This window comes from Trachymyrmex cornetzi, unplaced genomic scaffold, assembly GCF_001594075.2.
Source record: "Trachymyrmex cornetzi isolate Tcor2-1 unplaced genomic scaffold, Tcor1.1 scaffold11, whole genome shotgun sequence".
Lineage (NCBI taxonomy): Eukaryota > Metazoa > Arthropoda > Insecta > Hymenoptera > Formicidae > Trachymyrmex > Trachymyrmex cornetzi.
The window spans coordinates 1,983,195-1,996,319 of NW_017295653.1; the positions used below are offsets into that span (position 1 = coordinate 1,983,195).

The 13,125-nt window shown below is 34.5% G+C and overlaps 1 protein-coding gene and 1 pseudogene across 1 annotated transcript; both read left to right on the forward strand.

Moving 5' to 3' along the window:
- Window positions 1-296: 296 nt before the first annotated feature.
- On the forward strand, window positions 297-2,170 carry LOC108762612 (cytochrome P450 9e2-like). Its single transcript, XM_018509688.1, has one exon. The coding sequence runs from the start codon at window positions 569-571 to the stop codon at window positions 2,099-2,101; it is 1,533 nt and encodes a 510-aa protein (XP_018365190.1). The 5' UTR covers window positions 297-568; the 3' UTR covers window positions 2,102-2,170.
- Window positions 2,171-4,604: 2,434 nt separating this feature from the next.
- On the forward strand, window positions 4,605-5,934 carry LOC108762074 (cytochrome P450 9e2-like; annotated as a pseudogene).
- The last annotated feature ends 7,191 nt before the right edge of the window (window positions 5,935-13,125 follow it).

A 13,125-nucleotide genomic window follows, 5' to 3' on the forward strand; every position in this document is an offset into this window, starting at 1 on the left:
TTTTAAATATATATAACGTAATCATTTATAAACTAACTCGAAGCGACATATTTTGATACATCATTTATTTTTCATCTTATTTTATTTTATGTTATATTAAATACTATTTTTAGTAAAAAGTATTTCCAAATATAGCTTCCTACCATTTAGAAATAATGCTGTAGTAACAACGTTAAGAACAAAATTTACATATATGCGTCTTTAAATTACGTATTCATAATTTTGCAAATGAATATGATCATGTAAGCACATCTTCATTTATCTTCTACAAATGACATAAGCAATTTAATTTTAAATATACATATGTGTTGCGTATATACGAACATGTAGCAGAAATAACAAAGATTTGCTGATTTACATCGAGCAAAGTACCAAAGCTGACTTATCATGTAATACCAGCTTGAAAATTTTTTCATCAGAATGACTACCGATATATTACTACATTGAAATAAGCTGTAAGAGCAGTTGTCTGCAACGACGCGCGTCAGAAATATCGCAAATACTCTTAAGTTTATCACATCTTATCAGACATATTTACAAAGGAACTGAAGCAAGATTTTCAAACAACATGGAATATTGGTCGATACTGTTATCTATAGTGATTAGTGTGATGAGTATTCATCACCTTTATAGAAACTTTAATTTCTTTAAAAGAAATGGTATTATACATATACCGCCTGTTCCAATATTCGGAGCCATGACATCGCTTATATTTCACCGAATATCATTCGTCGATTTTCTCCAGAAGACATACAATTTCAATCCAAATGCAAAATACGTTGGATTCCACTTGGCGACAACTCCAATCTTCTTGCTTCGCGATCCGGAACTTATTAAGAATGTCCTTGTTAAGAATTTTGAGTCATTTCCAAACCGTAACGGTTTTTCTGATTTAAATGACTCTTTATTTGAAAAAAATTTGTTTTCTCTTCAGGGAGAAAAGTGGCGGAACGTAAGAACTTTATTGACTCCCTCTTTTACGTCCAGCAAGATGAAAATGATGTTCACGTTGATGTCGGAATGTGCTATGGATTCTGCAAAATTTCTATCGACATTTCCACCGTATGAGGAGAGTATAAACATGAAAGATGCTTTCTCTAAGTATACAAACGACGTCATTGCCACGTGTGCTTTCGGAATCAAAATCAACTCTATGAAGGATCCAACGAATAAGTTTTATGTTAATGGCAAGGAAGTGTCTAACTTCAGAGGTATTCGTGCCTTGAAGTTCCTTTTTCTCAGAAATTTCCCAAGAGTCGGTCGATTTCTGAATATAAAGTTAATGAATGAATATGTTACTCATTTTTTCAAAGACATTATAAAGACTACAATCGCTACTCGTGATGCAGAACACATCACTCGCCCGGATATGCTACAATTAATGATGGACATTAGAGGCAAAGAAGGTCGCAGAGAACTAGACATCGACGACATGACTGCGCAGGCGTTTATTTTTTTCCTTGGAGGTTTCGAAACCAGTTCAACTGCGATGTCGTTTATAGCTCATGAAATCGCAGCTAACCCAGAAGTTCAAACCAAACTACAACAAGAGATCGACAAGGTTTTAAAGGAATCGCATGAAGAAGTGTCTTACCAAGCCATTAGTCAGCTAGAATATTTAGATGCAGTGATGAACGAGGCTCTGAGATTATATCCACCAATCGGCTTCTTAGAAAGGATATGCGAAAAATCTTATGAATTACCATCCGCATTGCCGAACGAGAAACCTTTTATCGTAAAGAAGGGTATGATTTTTTGGATTCCGACTTTTGCAATCCAACGTGATGAAAAGTATTATAATAATCCGGAAAAATTCGATCCAGAAAGATTTTTAGATAATAAGATGCATAGTTCTTCATGGTATATGCCATTCGGATGTGGGCCGAGAATGTGTATAGCTAATAGGTTTGCCCTGCTGGAAATCAAAGTCTTGCTGTTTCACATATTAGCGCGATGTGATCTGAAACCTTGCACAAAAACTACGTCCCCAATAAAATTTTGCAAAGATTTCATGATAATGCCGGAGAATGGATTCTGGTTAAATATTCGGCGTAGAAAAGATAAGCATCCTGCGCTGAAGGCTACTGTAGTGGATAGTTAAGCCATAAAAAGCATTTTAGTAATAATATAGTTTTTATGTTTTTTATTCTACTTATGCTCTTTTCATATTGTACCGTTAAAAAATAAAAAATAGTAAATAGAAGTATTTTATTTTGCCGGAAAATATCAAGATGTCAAATAAATTCTTTATTTCAATATATGTTTATGTAAATAATAAACTTTCCTTCCTTATATTCTCTACGAAAACTATTTATTTTAAATAGTATTTCTATAAACGCATTCTCTAAATAAATATTACTATTGAATCTATTTCATTTTTCCTTGCACTGAAAACATGTATTTATTTTACTACTTTTTATTTCAATCGATTATTTTTCCAAGCATAGGCCACTAGATATTTGAATATTATATATTCGATTATATATATGTAAATATATAGCACTATATTTTTATAAATTTTCAAATATACAAAAACGATAAAACTATACTTAAGACATTTGCTCATTTTAGCATATGACAGTTTTGTTTTTAACTTCACTTCTTAGGTCTGTGTTCTATGGCTGAACTAATGTACATTTTTGGAACGTAAAGTGAGTATATATTTGATATTTGTCGAAAGAGAGAAAGAGAGTTCTAGTGCAGCCTAGGCCAGGAATAGAAAACAAATAACTTGAGTGCAATGCTTATCAACTAATCGAGTGAATAGAATGATTGTCAGAATGATATATTCTCGTCTGTATGACGTAATGGAAGCTAAGGTCAAAATGATTTCTAAGTTATCATGTCAGAATAAAAGATAAATGTAGAAAAGTAAGCTACAACTCTATGTTCACTTTTCTATTTTTATTATTCTGACATGATAACTTAGAAATCGTTTTGACCTTAGTTTCCATTACGTCATACAGACAAGAATATATCATCCGATATATTAAATTCGAGATGATGAAGAAATTATGCTAATAATAAACATCAACAAATTCAGGTCAAAGTAGATATCTACATATGTGTGCTAACAACAATATATTTTAATAAAAAGAACTTCTATGCGTATTTTAATATACATTATGTGTTACGTTGGAGACTAGTTGATACATGTTTATACTTCGGTGCAATATATCTGTGTGAATTAACTCTGTATACATCAATAAAAAATTGTACAATCATTCTACATAATTTATCATTTGAATATTGATAAAATAAAAAATTAAGTATTTGTATTGATAAATTATAAGCTACATAATTGTAGATATCAAATTAAAGCCAATAATGCAATTTCATCATGTTCATATAAATGACATACTGTGTAAAGTTCTTACGTAAATTTTGATACTTTTATACACATTAAAACATTTGTTTCGCACCAACAAAATAGTTAATAACAATAAACGTAACATAACGGATAAACATGTAGATAAGAAATACAAAAAGTAAAATAACAAGATTAATGTTTATAATGTTATTTTATAAACTGTAAGATTTTATAAAATTTTGTTTTCATATAAACTTCAAATAAAATTGTGATATTTTCAGTAGGATTAGTGCGTTTTTTAAAAATAAAATTAGTTTTAAATATATACAACGTAATAATTTATAAAATAACTCAAAGCAACATATTTTGATACATCATTTATTTTTCACCTTATTTTATTTTACATTACGTCACATACTTTTTCAGTAAAATGTATTTGGGTGTTTTTCCGATTGGAATACCCCTTCGGTTGAGTTGAAATTGTACAGACGATATATAATGATTGTTTATGAAGATCTCATCTTCGAGTTTTGTGTAAAAGTTAAAAAAAAGGTGGTTTCACATGGGAAGTCTCGCCGTCAGGCGAGAGAGAGAGTGTTGAGATCTTAATACTGTATATAACAAAAATAAGACATTATTCTTTAAAAATTTTTTGTTAACAATTTTTTAACGAATAACGAGCAATGGCTAAAATCTCTTGTTACTCAGGGTCATGAGTTTGAAAACATACGTCAAAGTCAAGATCATCGGAAAGATCTTTCCCAATCAGCATACTTATCAGCATAATTTTCTTTCTTATTTTTATCTTTTAAACTATACAAAACTCGAAGATAAGATATTCATAAATAATTACTATATATTGTAACAATATCAGCTCAATCAGAAGGGTGTCCCATTCGGAAGCACAGCCAAGTATTTTCAAACATCACTTCCTTTCATTTAGAAGTAATCCTATGATAATAATGTTAAGAATAATTTACATATTTATGAAAATTCATGTATGTATAATATATTTACATTTATACATATTCGTACATGAAAAATTTTTTACCGGGATGTAGCAGACACAATAAAGATTTGTTAATTTGCAACGAGCAAAGAGTTAAAGCTGATATCATCATATAATATTAATTAGAAAACTTTTGGGTCAGAACTACTGGTATATTATAATATAAGAATAAGCTGTACGAGCAGTTGCCTGCAATGACGCGCGTCAGCGATATCGCAAACGCTCTTAAGTTAGTCACATCAGACGTAGATTTACAAAGGAACTGTAGCGAGATTTGCAAACAACATGGAATATTGATCGATATTGTTGTCTATAGTGGTCAGTGTGATGAGTATTCATTTTCTTTTTAGAAATTTTAATTTCTTTGAAAGACGTGGTGTTATACATATACCGCCTGTTCCAATTTTCAGAACCATGACACATCGATTATATTTTACCGAATATCATTCATGGATTTCCTCCTAAAGATATACAATTTCAATCCAAATGCAAAGTATGTTGGTTTCTACATAGGCATAACTCCAATCTTCTTTCTTCGCGATCCAGACCTCATAAATGATATCCTTGTTAAGAACTTTGAGTTATTTCCAAATCGTAATGGTTTTTCTGAGTTGAATGACCCTTTATTTGAAACAAATTTATTTTCTATTCATGGAGAAAAATAGCGGAACGTAAGAACTCTGTTAAGTCCCTCTTTTACGTCTAGCAAGATGAAAATGATGTTCACGTTGATGTCAGAATGTGTTGTGGATTTTGCAAAATTTCTATCGTCATCGTCAGTGTATGAAGGGAGTATATACATGAAAGACGTTTTTTCTAAGTATACAACCAACGACATGTGCTTTCGGAATCAAGATGAATTCCATAAAGGATCCAACAAATAAATTTTACGTTAATGGCAAGGAAACATCAAATTTCAATGAGATTCGTGCTTTCAAATTAATTTTTCTCAAAACTTTTCCGAGACTCAGGCGAATAGTGAATATAAAATTTATGAATGAATATGTGACGCGCTTTTTCAAGGATATTATAAAGACTACAATCGCTACGGGTGATACAGAACACATTACACATCTGGATGTGCTACAGTTAATGATGGATATCGGAGGCAAAGGAGGTCGTACAGAACTAGACATCGACGATATGCGCGCAATATCGACGGCTGCGCAAGCGTTCATCTTTTTCCTTGATGGCTTCGAGTTTAGTTCAATAGCGATGTCGTTCATAGTTCATGAAATCGCAACTAACTCAGAAGTTCAAACCAAATTACATCAAGAGATCGATAAGGTTTTGGAGGAGTCGCACGGAGAAGTGTCTTACGAATTCATTAATCAAGTGGAATATTTAGACGCGATGATGAACAAGACTCTGAGATTATATCCACCAATTTCCACATTAGGAAGGGTATGCGAAAAAACTTATGAATTACCATTCGCATTGACGAACAAAAAACCTTTTTATCGTAAAGAAGGGTATGATCTTTTGGATTCCGGCATTCGCAATCCAACGTAACGAAAAGTATTATAATAATCAGGAAAAGTTTGATCCAGAAAAATTTTTAGATGACAAGATGCACAGTTCTTTATGGTACCTGCTATTCGGATTAAGACTTTGAATGTACAATTTTCTTTTACCTAACAATCGAATCTTGATCAAAATTACAACTTTGTCAGGTAGTAAGGTTAGACAACGCTTGTTGATTGTTGGAGATCCTTTCGCGTTGCCGAAAAGGTGATCAGTGTAAGTACTGCTTGTCACGTCCATTCACTGTAACATGTTCGTATCTCGATCGGGGTCTTATTTCTGTGGAGGACGTAGTAAGTGAATCGAGCCGAGTTGCACAATTTCTCCCTACTCGCCTCCCTCTCTCTTCCTCGCGTCCTCTCTTGTATCGAGCGATGGAGGAGAGGAAAACGCCACGAGAAGAGAACACAACCTGCACTCCCGTCTAATGAATAGTTGGGTCAGACTGCTGCCTTGGTAAATGCTGAGAATTAACCGTCTGCTTCTTGACATTTTGCTCGGAAGAAGATCCTCTCCTCTCGTGGAGACTCTTTCTCGCGATCTGTCTAGCTTTGCTGTACGCTGTACTCTCCTTACCCCTTCTCTTCTTTTATTACCAGCCATTAGATCGCACGATGTAACGGTGTAAAACTCAAAGAAATTTTATAAACTATAATATTGTAATAACAAAAAATGTTATTTTTATCCCCCTAAATAAATTATTATTTCTCGGTAGTTAATATTAATCGAAATTCTTCGTGGACTATTCTAAGAAGATAGCTATTAATCCTTGTTTGGATATATATAGCACGTATTTATCTAGCTTAATGTGAATAGCAAAAGATATAATAAGGATAATAAATAATGGTGTTAATGTACAGTCGTACGATTCGAACAAAGGTGAACATCATTCTTCTGAATAATATTACGTCTCTACCATTAAATAAAAAAAAAAAAAAATTATATAAAATAATTATAATAAATTTCAAATAAAACCATTATTCACATTCGTTGATACGACACGATGATACTAACAGCTAAAATCTCCGTTTAATGATTTCAATAAAAATCGAAGTCCATTTACGCGAGAGAAGATTCTCCACTTTCCAAGATCTCTTTTCCTTTCGTTTTTTTTAACCTATCATCCTTTTTATCAGAAGTCGTTTGATAACGACCGATAATCAGAAAAAAAGACGCACCGAAGAACGCGTTCGCCCGAAATGGTCCAAGACCGTTTAACCGCGGAAGATTAGTCGCTTAATAGCCGCATCTCTTTTCTCGCAATAGGAACAGAAGGTATGTAGCCACGATATGTAACTGGTTTTTCAAAGAAACTATCATTCCGCGTGTGTCTAATTCCCAGAATTCTCGTCGGTGTTGAATAAAAAATAAGCGAAACGATAAATACAGTTTTTAATTTTGTATGCTTTTTCTCTCTTCCTTTTCCGTTCGAAATGTTATCTGTATGTGCACGTTTAATATGTGTGTTTTATATGCCACGTTAAATACACGCGATTGTAGCGCCTTGATTTAATACCATATCGGGTCTTCGAATTAGCATAGCCCGGACGACCAACGCAGTCAACGCGCAAAATAGCCCGAAATAAAACCAGAGACCAAATGTAGTAGTGATCTAATAGCCTTGGTATTCTATGCGAACGAAAGTGGCACTCCTCCTATCTCAAAATAGCGAAACATTATTCGATGAATTTCCATGGCACGCAATTCCCTTGAGTTTGTAATGAACGTGCACTCACATTAATCCTTTTTTTTTTCAACTATTTTTTACGCAATTTATTATAGCTGAAAAATATGCAAATTTAAATTATTTCATGACTTAATATAATTTCTCAATAATTTATTTAATTAACATACACGCAACCTTATATAATAAATCTCATTTACTTGTGCTTTTAATTTAATCTTCCTAAGAGATAAATCTTGTTTACTTTACTGATGATACACGAGATTGTGTATCGTATAATATATTTAAATTAATTTATTACTTAAATAAAATTGATAATAAAATTAGAAAACTAATAATTAAGATTTGCACAGAAAAAGAATTCATATAAAACAATTATAAAAGCTGAGAATAAAGTTAAAATAAATATAAAGTTGTTCAGTTAAATCTCTGGTGAAATTACGGCAACAGTAAGATGACGAGCTATGTTTCAAGTTGTGAATGCATAATCATACCTCCCACGCAATTCATAAAAACTTATTGGTTATATTGGACGCATTTCAACAAGCGGAATGCGGTCATCGTGATTGTACATCGGGTGTTCGAACAAATAACTCAATAACGAAAATACGTCCCACACAAGCGCACATATGTATAGCTATTAACCTTTTTAAAGGTTCCTTACAACAGACGTTTTGCAATTCGGTTATAATACGAATCGTCCGAGTGAAAGTGCTCTTTTATCGTACAATTAATTCTGTTGTTTCTTTTCGGCTTTTAAATGACGAGCAACGCAAAATCTTTTTCGGCTATTAGCCAAGGTATAAAAATATTGCTAAAAGTATTGATATAATAGAAAATCTTTCAAAATACGCATATGTGTGTGTCTAAATATTAATAAAATATAATCAACAATAATTTTAAAAAATATCCAATTTCATGAAACTGAAAATTCTTGGAAGCTAGCGGTTTTGATTTATGAAAACGTCTAAATAATAAATGAAGTAGTAGATATCTTTTCATCGCGCTAATTAAAACAAGTTCTTTTTGTTAATACTTCGCGATTATAAATCACCGCGATTATGCGCAATTAATGCCTTATAAAATTCGCGGTAGCACGTCACACTGATTCGCCTGAACGCACAGAGTCGCTTTCACGCGTGAGCACCAGCTGCGTAACGAGATTAAACCTAGTGTCATGATCTTCGTGTGCATAAGCTGCGTACTCTCGAACGCATTAATTCGATCGCTGCAGGTGTATCGAACGAGCTATTCTGTTGTCTACCTACACCAAAGTCGCCCGCCTTTAATTCGTGTGATCTGTGAAAGCGTTACGTGATTTAAATGTATAACAAAGCATTAATGCGACGTACAATGAATGTAAAAAGTATTCGTACAGAGAAAATATTTTTTGAAAAAACTTTATTTTTAAAAAGTAAATATTATCCAAGCGAGAAATGAGTCATCGAATTGATGTCGAATCGATATAAATACGATGATATCAACATCAATTTGACGTCGATTCGACGTTTAATTTAATTGACTATCATTTCTTGTTGGATAATTAACAATTTATTCATAAAGAATAAAATAGACTGTATGTTTCTTAAAATTGTGTATATACCAAAAAGATGTGTATTAATTATATAAAATATATCATCTAAAAAATAAGCGAAAATTAAAAATTGTATTGTTTGAATGCTCAAAAAGTATACAAACGAGAAATTTAGCTTCTAAAATCAGGCATACATGTTAAGCTCATTTGTTTATGTTAGACCAAAATGTATAAAATTAATTGTATAAAGTTGCTAACTAATGTTTATTTTCTATAAACAGACCTGTTTTATAACAAATTCCCTTGTACGAATACTTTTTGCTCTCACTGTATACATTAAACGAGTTTCTCTGTGTCTCATTGATTTAACTTCCTTTTATGCAGCTATAAAGATCCTAATTTAGCTCCAAGTATTAAATATAAAAAATAAAAATCTATTTGCATAAATATAACTAAAACGTGTAATTATACTTTTAGATATAATATATTATTCTTATTATTTTACTATTCAATAAAAACTCTATAAATATTATAATTGACGTTTAATTATTTGATAAAGATATATAATTATATTTACAAAAATATTTCATAAATTAAATACGTAGTTTTTATATAACAATTAATACTTCATGTAGCAAGGAAAAAGGCGAAGGTTACGATTATATCTGAGTGCCTAATAATATTTCTATAGACATTTTAAATATACATCTTCATACATTTAAGTAGCACATCTCCTTACATCTTTTCTGTATCGTCGTTTTAATTAATGTATTCAAGTATACCGAAAATAATAGACGACGAGTGCTTTTCTCACAAGAAAAGAACGAGGCCTCGATGGTAGCTCGTGATTTTCGCTCGCTCTTGTAATTTACGTTCGTTATCATCGAGAAAATGTTTTCTCCCCTCGTTCGCGTTTAATTACTCGCGCGCGTGAGCAACGAGATTAACATGCTTATGAACGTGACAGACTGTTGCGGGGCGAGCGGTAAGGATGCGATGTCTTAACGTGAAATTACATAATAATGAATGAGGGAATGCGCAGGAAGGTATGTCTCTCGGCTTTCGTTGTTACTCATTAATTGTAACGTACATTAGTTAATGAGGTTAAAAAGAATTTAAGCAATAAATTGCGTAATCGTCAAACGTACAGAATCGTTCTTTTTCCAACAATGAAACAGTTTCGATTTATCGACAACGTATAATTTATAATTTATTTATTTGTGCGTTATGACTTTATGTTGCGACCTTATCAATGGCTTTTTACTCATCCAATGTTTTAATTACTAGACTTTATATATTTTTGTGTGTATTTAAAATTTAAAGAATTAACAGTAGTAGTTGATGAAGACATGGTATAGTCGAAACGTTCTACAATTTTTTATTATGTCTTTGAAAAACTAGTTAGTTGCCAATAAATTGTTATAATAAATTAGTTTTAAATTTAAATCTTTTATATTGCACGTGACTGACTTACTCTTATTATTATTATTATTATTATTACAATTCCATGCGGATAATATCTATATTAATTTTAATCATTCTTTTTTATTTGATTGACGACACAAAACGATTGTTTAAAACAATCTGACGATTTGAAATGAAATTCTTTTTTAATAGAGCAAAAAATGAGTTTAAAAAGGAAGAGAAACAGAATAAAAGATTTTTATCTAATTTATTTTGTTAATATTGTTGTATATTTATTTAGTAATTAAAAAAACACAAATATTAATATAATTATTTGTTAATTAATTTGGATCTTAATAAATTCGTAAAATGCCTTGAGGTTAAAAAAACAAGAGAACGAAATTTATGGGTTAAGTAAAATAAAGTCACTTTTTTTTAATTTTCTCAAAAACGAACTCTTTCGCTTATAGCTCGTATCACGTTTAAACAGTGGGCAAATTACTATAATCTCGTAACCACTGTTGCTCAGCAAAGCACGCGTAGCCAGTCAATCGCTTCGAATAGTCACAAACAACAACGAAAATCACGACAACGACGACGACGGCGATGAATCGAGTTGGCATTATCATCGGAGGAGTACCTTGATTAATGCAACATCAATTCTCAGTACATACGAGATAGGAAATCCAGCTGAACGAAATTACAGCAATAACATTCTCGACGTCGCGCGCTCGGATGCTTCTGTGCCGACGGAAAGAACAAGAGCGAGAGCGAGAGCGAGAGAGAGAGAGAGAGAGAGAGAGAGATGAAAAGAAAAAAAAACAGATGGTTGCAGAAATGGATGCACACGGCACGCAAATGCAGCTCTACGCCGCGGCCGCGACGGACGAGATGCATGAGCGAGCGCGACACAGATAAAGGATCGCTCTCGCACGCGCAACGCCGGGACTATCATCGTTCGTATCCGCCGCCGTTGTCGGTCGCCGTTGATTTAAGACGCTTGTCGCGGCGCCCGGTTATTGCGATCGTTAATCGACGTTTCGTAGCTTAGTCGCAATTAAGCCCGACGGCCGCACCAATCGGACGGCGCGGCACGACGGCCGGACGCATTAACGCACGCGATGATGCCGCGTGCTTCTCCCTCTCTCTCTCTTTCTCTCTTCCTTCCCTCCCTCTCTTCTTTCTCCCTCTTTGGCGTAATCGTCATAATTATCGATGATGACGGATCGTTCCGTCACACGCGCTAATTATCGCCAGCCAGGGCGGTCGCGCAGCTCCGCGTCGCTGTGGGCGTAAATCGCGCTCGCACGACGAAGCGCAGGCTGGCGCTCTCGTGCGCGCAGGATTTTTATCCCTGTCCCTTCGGGGTGCCGGGCAACGCGCAGCATTTATATCCCCGGGCAGTTCTCTTCGCACGCCGCAGCCCGCCACCGCCGCCGCTCCAGTCCGAGGCAAGATCGCCACGGTAATTTTTCTCCGTTATCTATCACGCGTTCATGTTACATAACGATCGTGCAAATCGCTCGATCTTAGAGCTCATTCGCACGAGAGGTGCAGAACACGCTCGCGTGTTTCTTGCGTATGCGACCCGTTCATCGCGATCGATGATTGACGCGTTATTGAAAATTGTTCGATTTTAGCAAGCACGCGTCTCCAAGGGTTTAATTGTTATGTAAATGACACGTTAACGTCACAATGATGACGTATGATGAGACCGCCCGTCGAAGACATCACGCGACATCTTCGCTCTCAATGTACTCCCGTATCGTCGCATGCTTTGCCGCGACATGTATGCGTACGGTAGATATGTATGCGTGTCTTCGCTCTTTATTTGCTAATTATTCTATCGCCGCCCGAGGCGTCGTCGTGAATCGCATGTCGGGGAACGCGACCGAAAGAAAAGAGTAACACGTCCGGTAACGCCGGCAAAAAAAGAAATTAAAAGATGACAGGGTTGTTTGCGTAAGGCGACGTGTAATCATTACAATTATCGATGCTGACAGATTATTCCGTCAACTAACGTTGAATTGTAATTAGCGGTGCGCGATTGCCGCCAGTATCAGTCCGGTTAGCGGCGAGGTTCGTTACGTGAAAAGGAGAAGTTAATGTTCCGTTAAGATGCCTTTAACGTTTGAAATCGCGCCAGATAGAGATTACATAGTGAATAATCCGCAGCGTGGTTAACGGTACTGCACTATTTGCCTAATAAAGAGACTCGCAGAAATGCTCTGTCTCTTTCTCTCTGGATATCTAGTAGAAACTCCTTGTATCTGATCCTCGCGAGAGACGGAACGAAGGCGGTGGCACGCCGTAAACGGTCTTTGGATGGGGGACTCGACAAATTATATGCAAATTACACTTGTCACATGGAATTATTGCACGTGGCAAATACGAATATACGAACACGGTAGAGATTGCGAGCGTGTTATTACCCCTCGACGCAATATATATCGCTGTACGTCGCATTTCAGGTAATAATCGCATTCAACCCTTTATCCTCTCTCTCGTCCGTCTTTTGTGATAATTATACGAAATGAATATAATTTGCCTAGACGTAGCACAGGCATCGCAACTTTGATGTATACGTACTTAACATTTCCACCGGATAATAACACGTTACGAATTTTAAATGGCGATTTACTGACAAAAGCAAAGGGAGG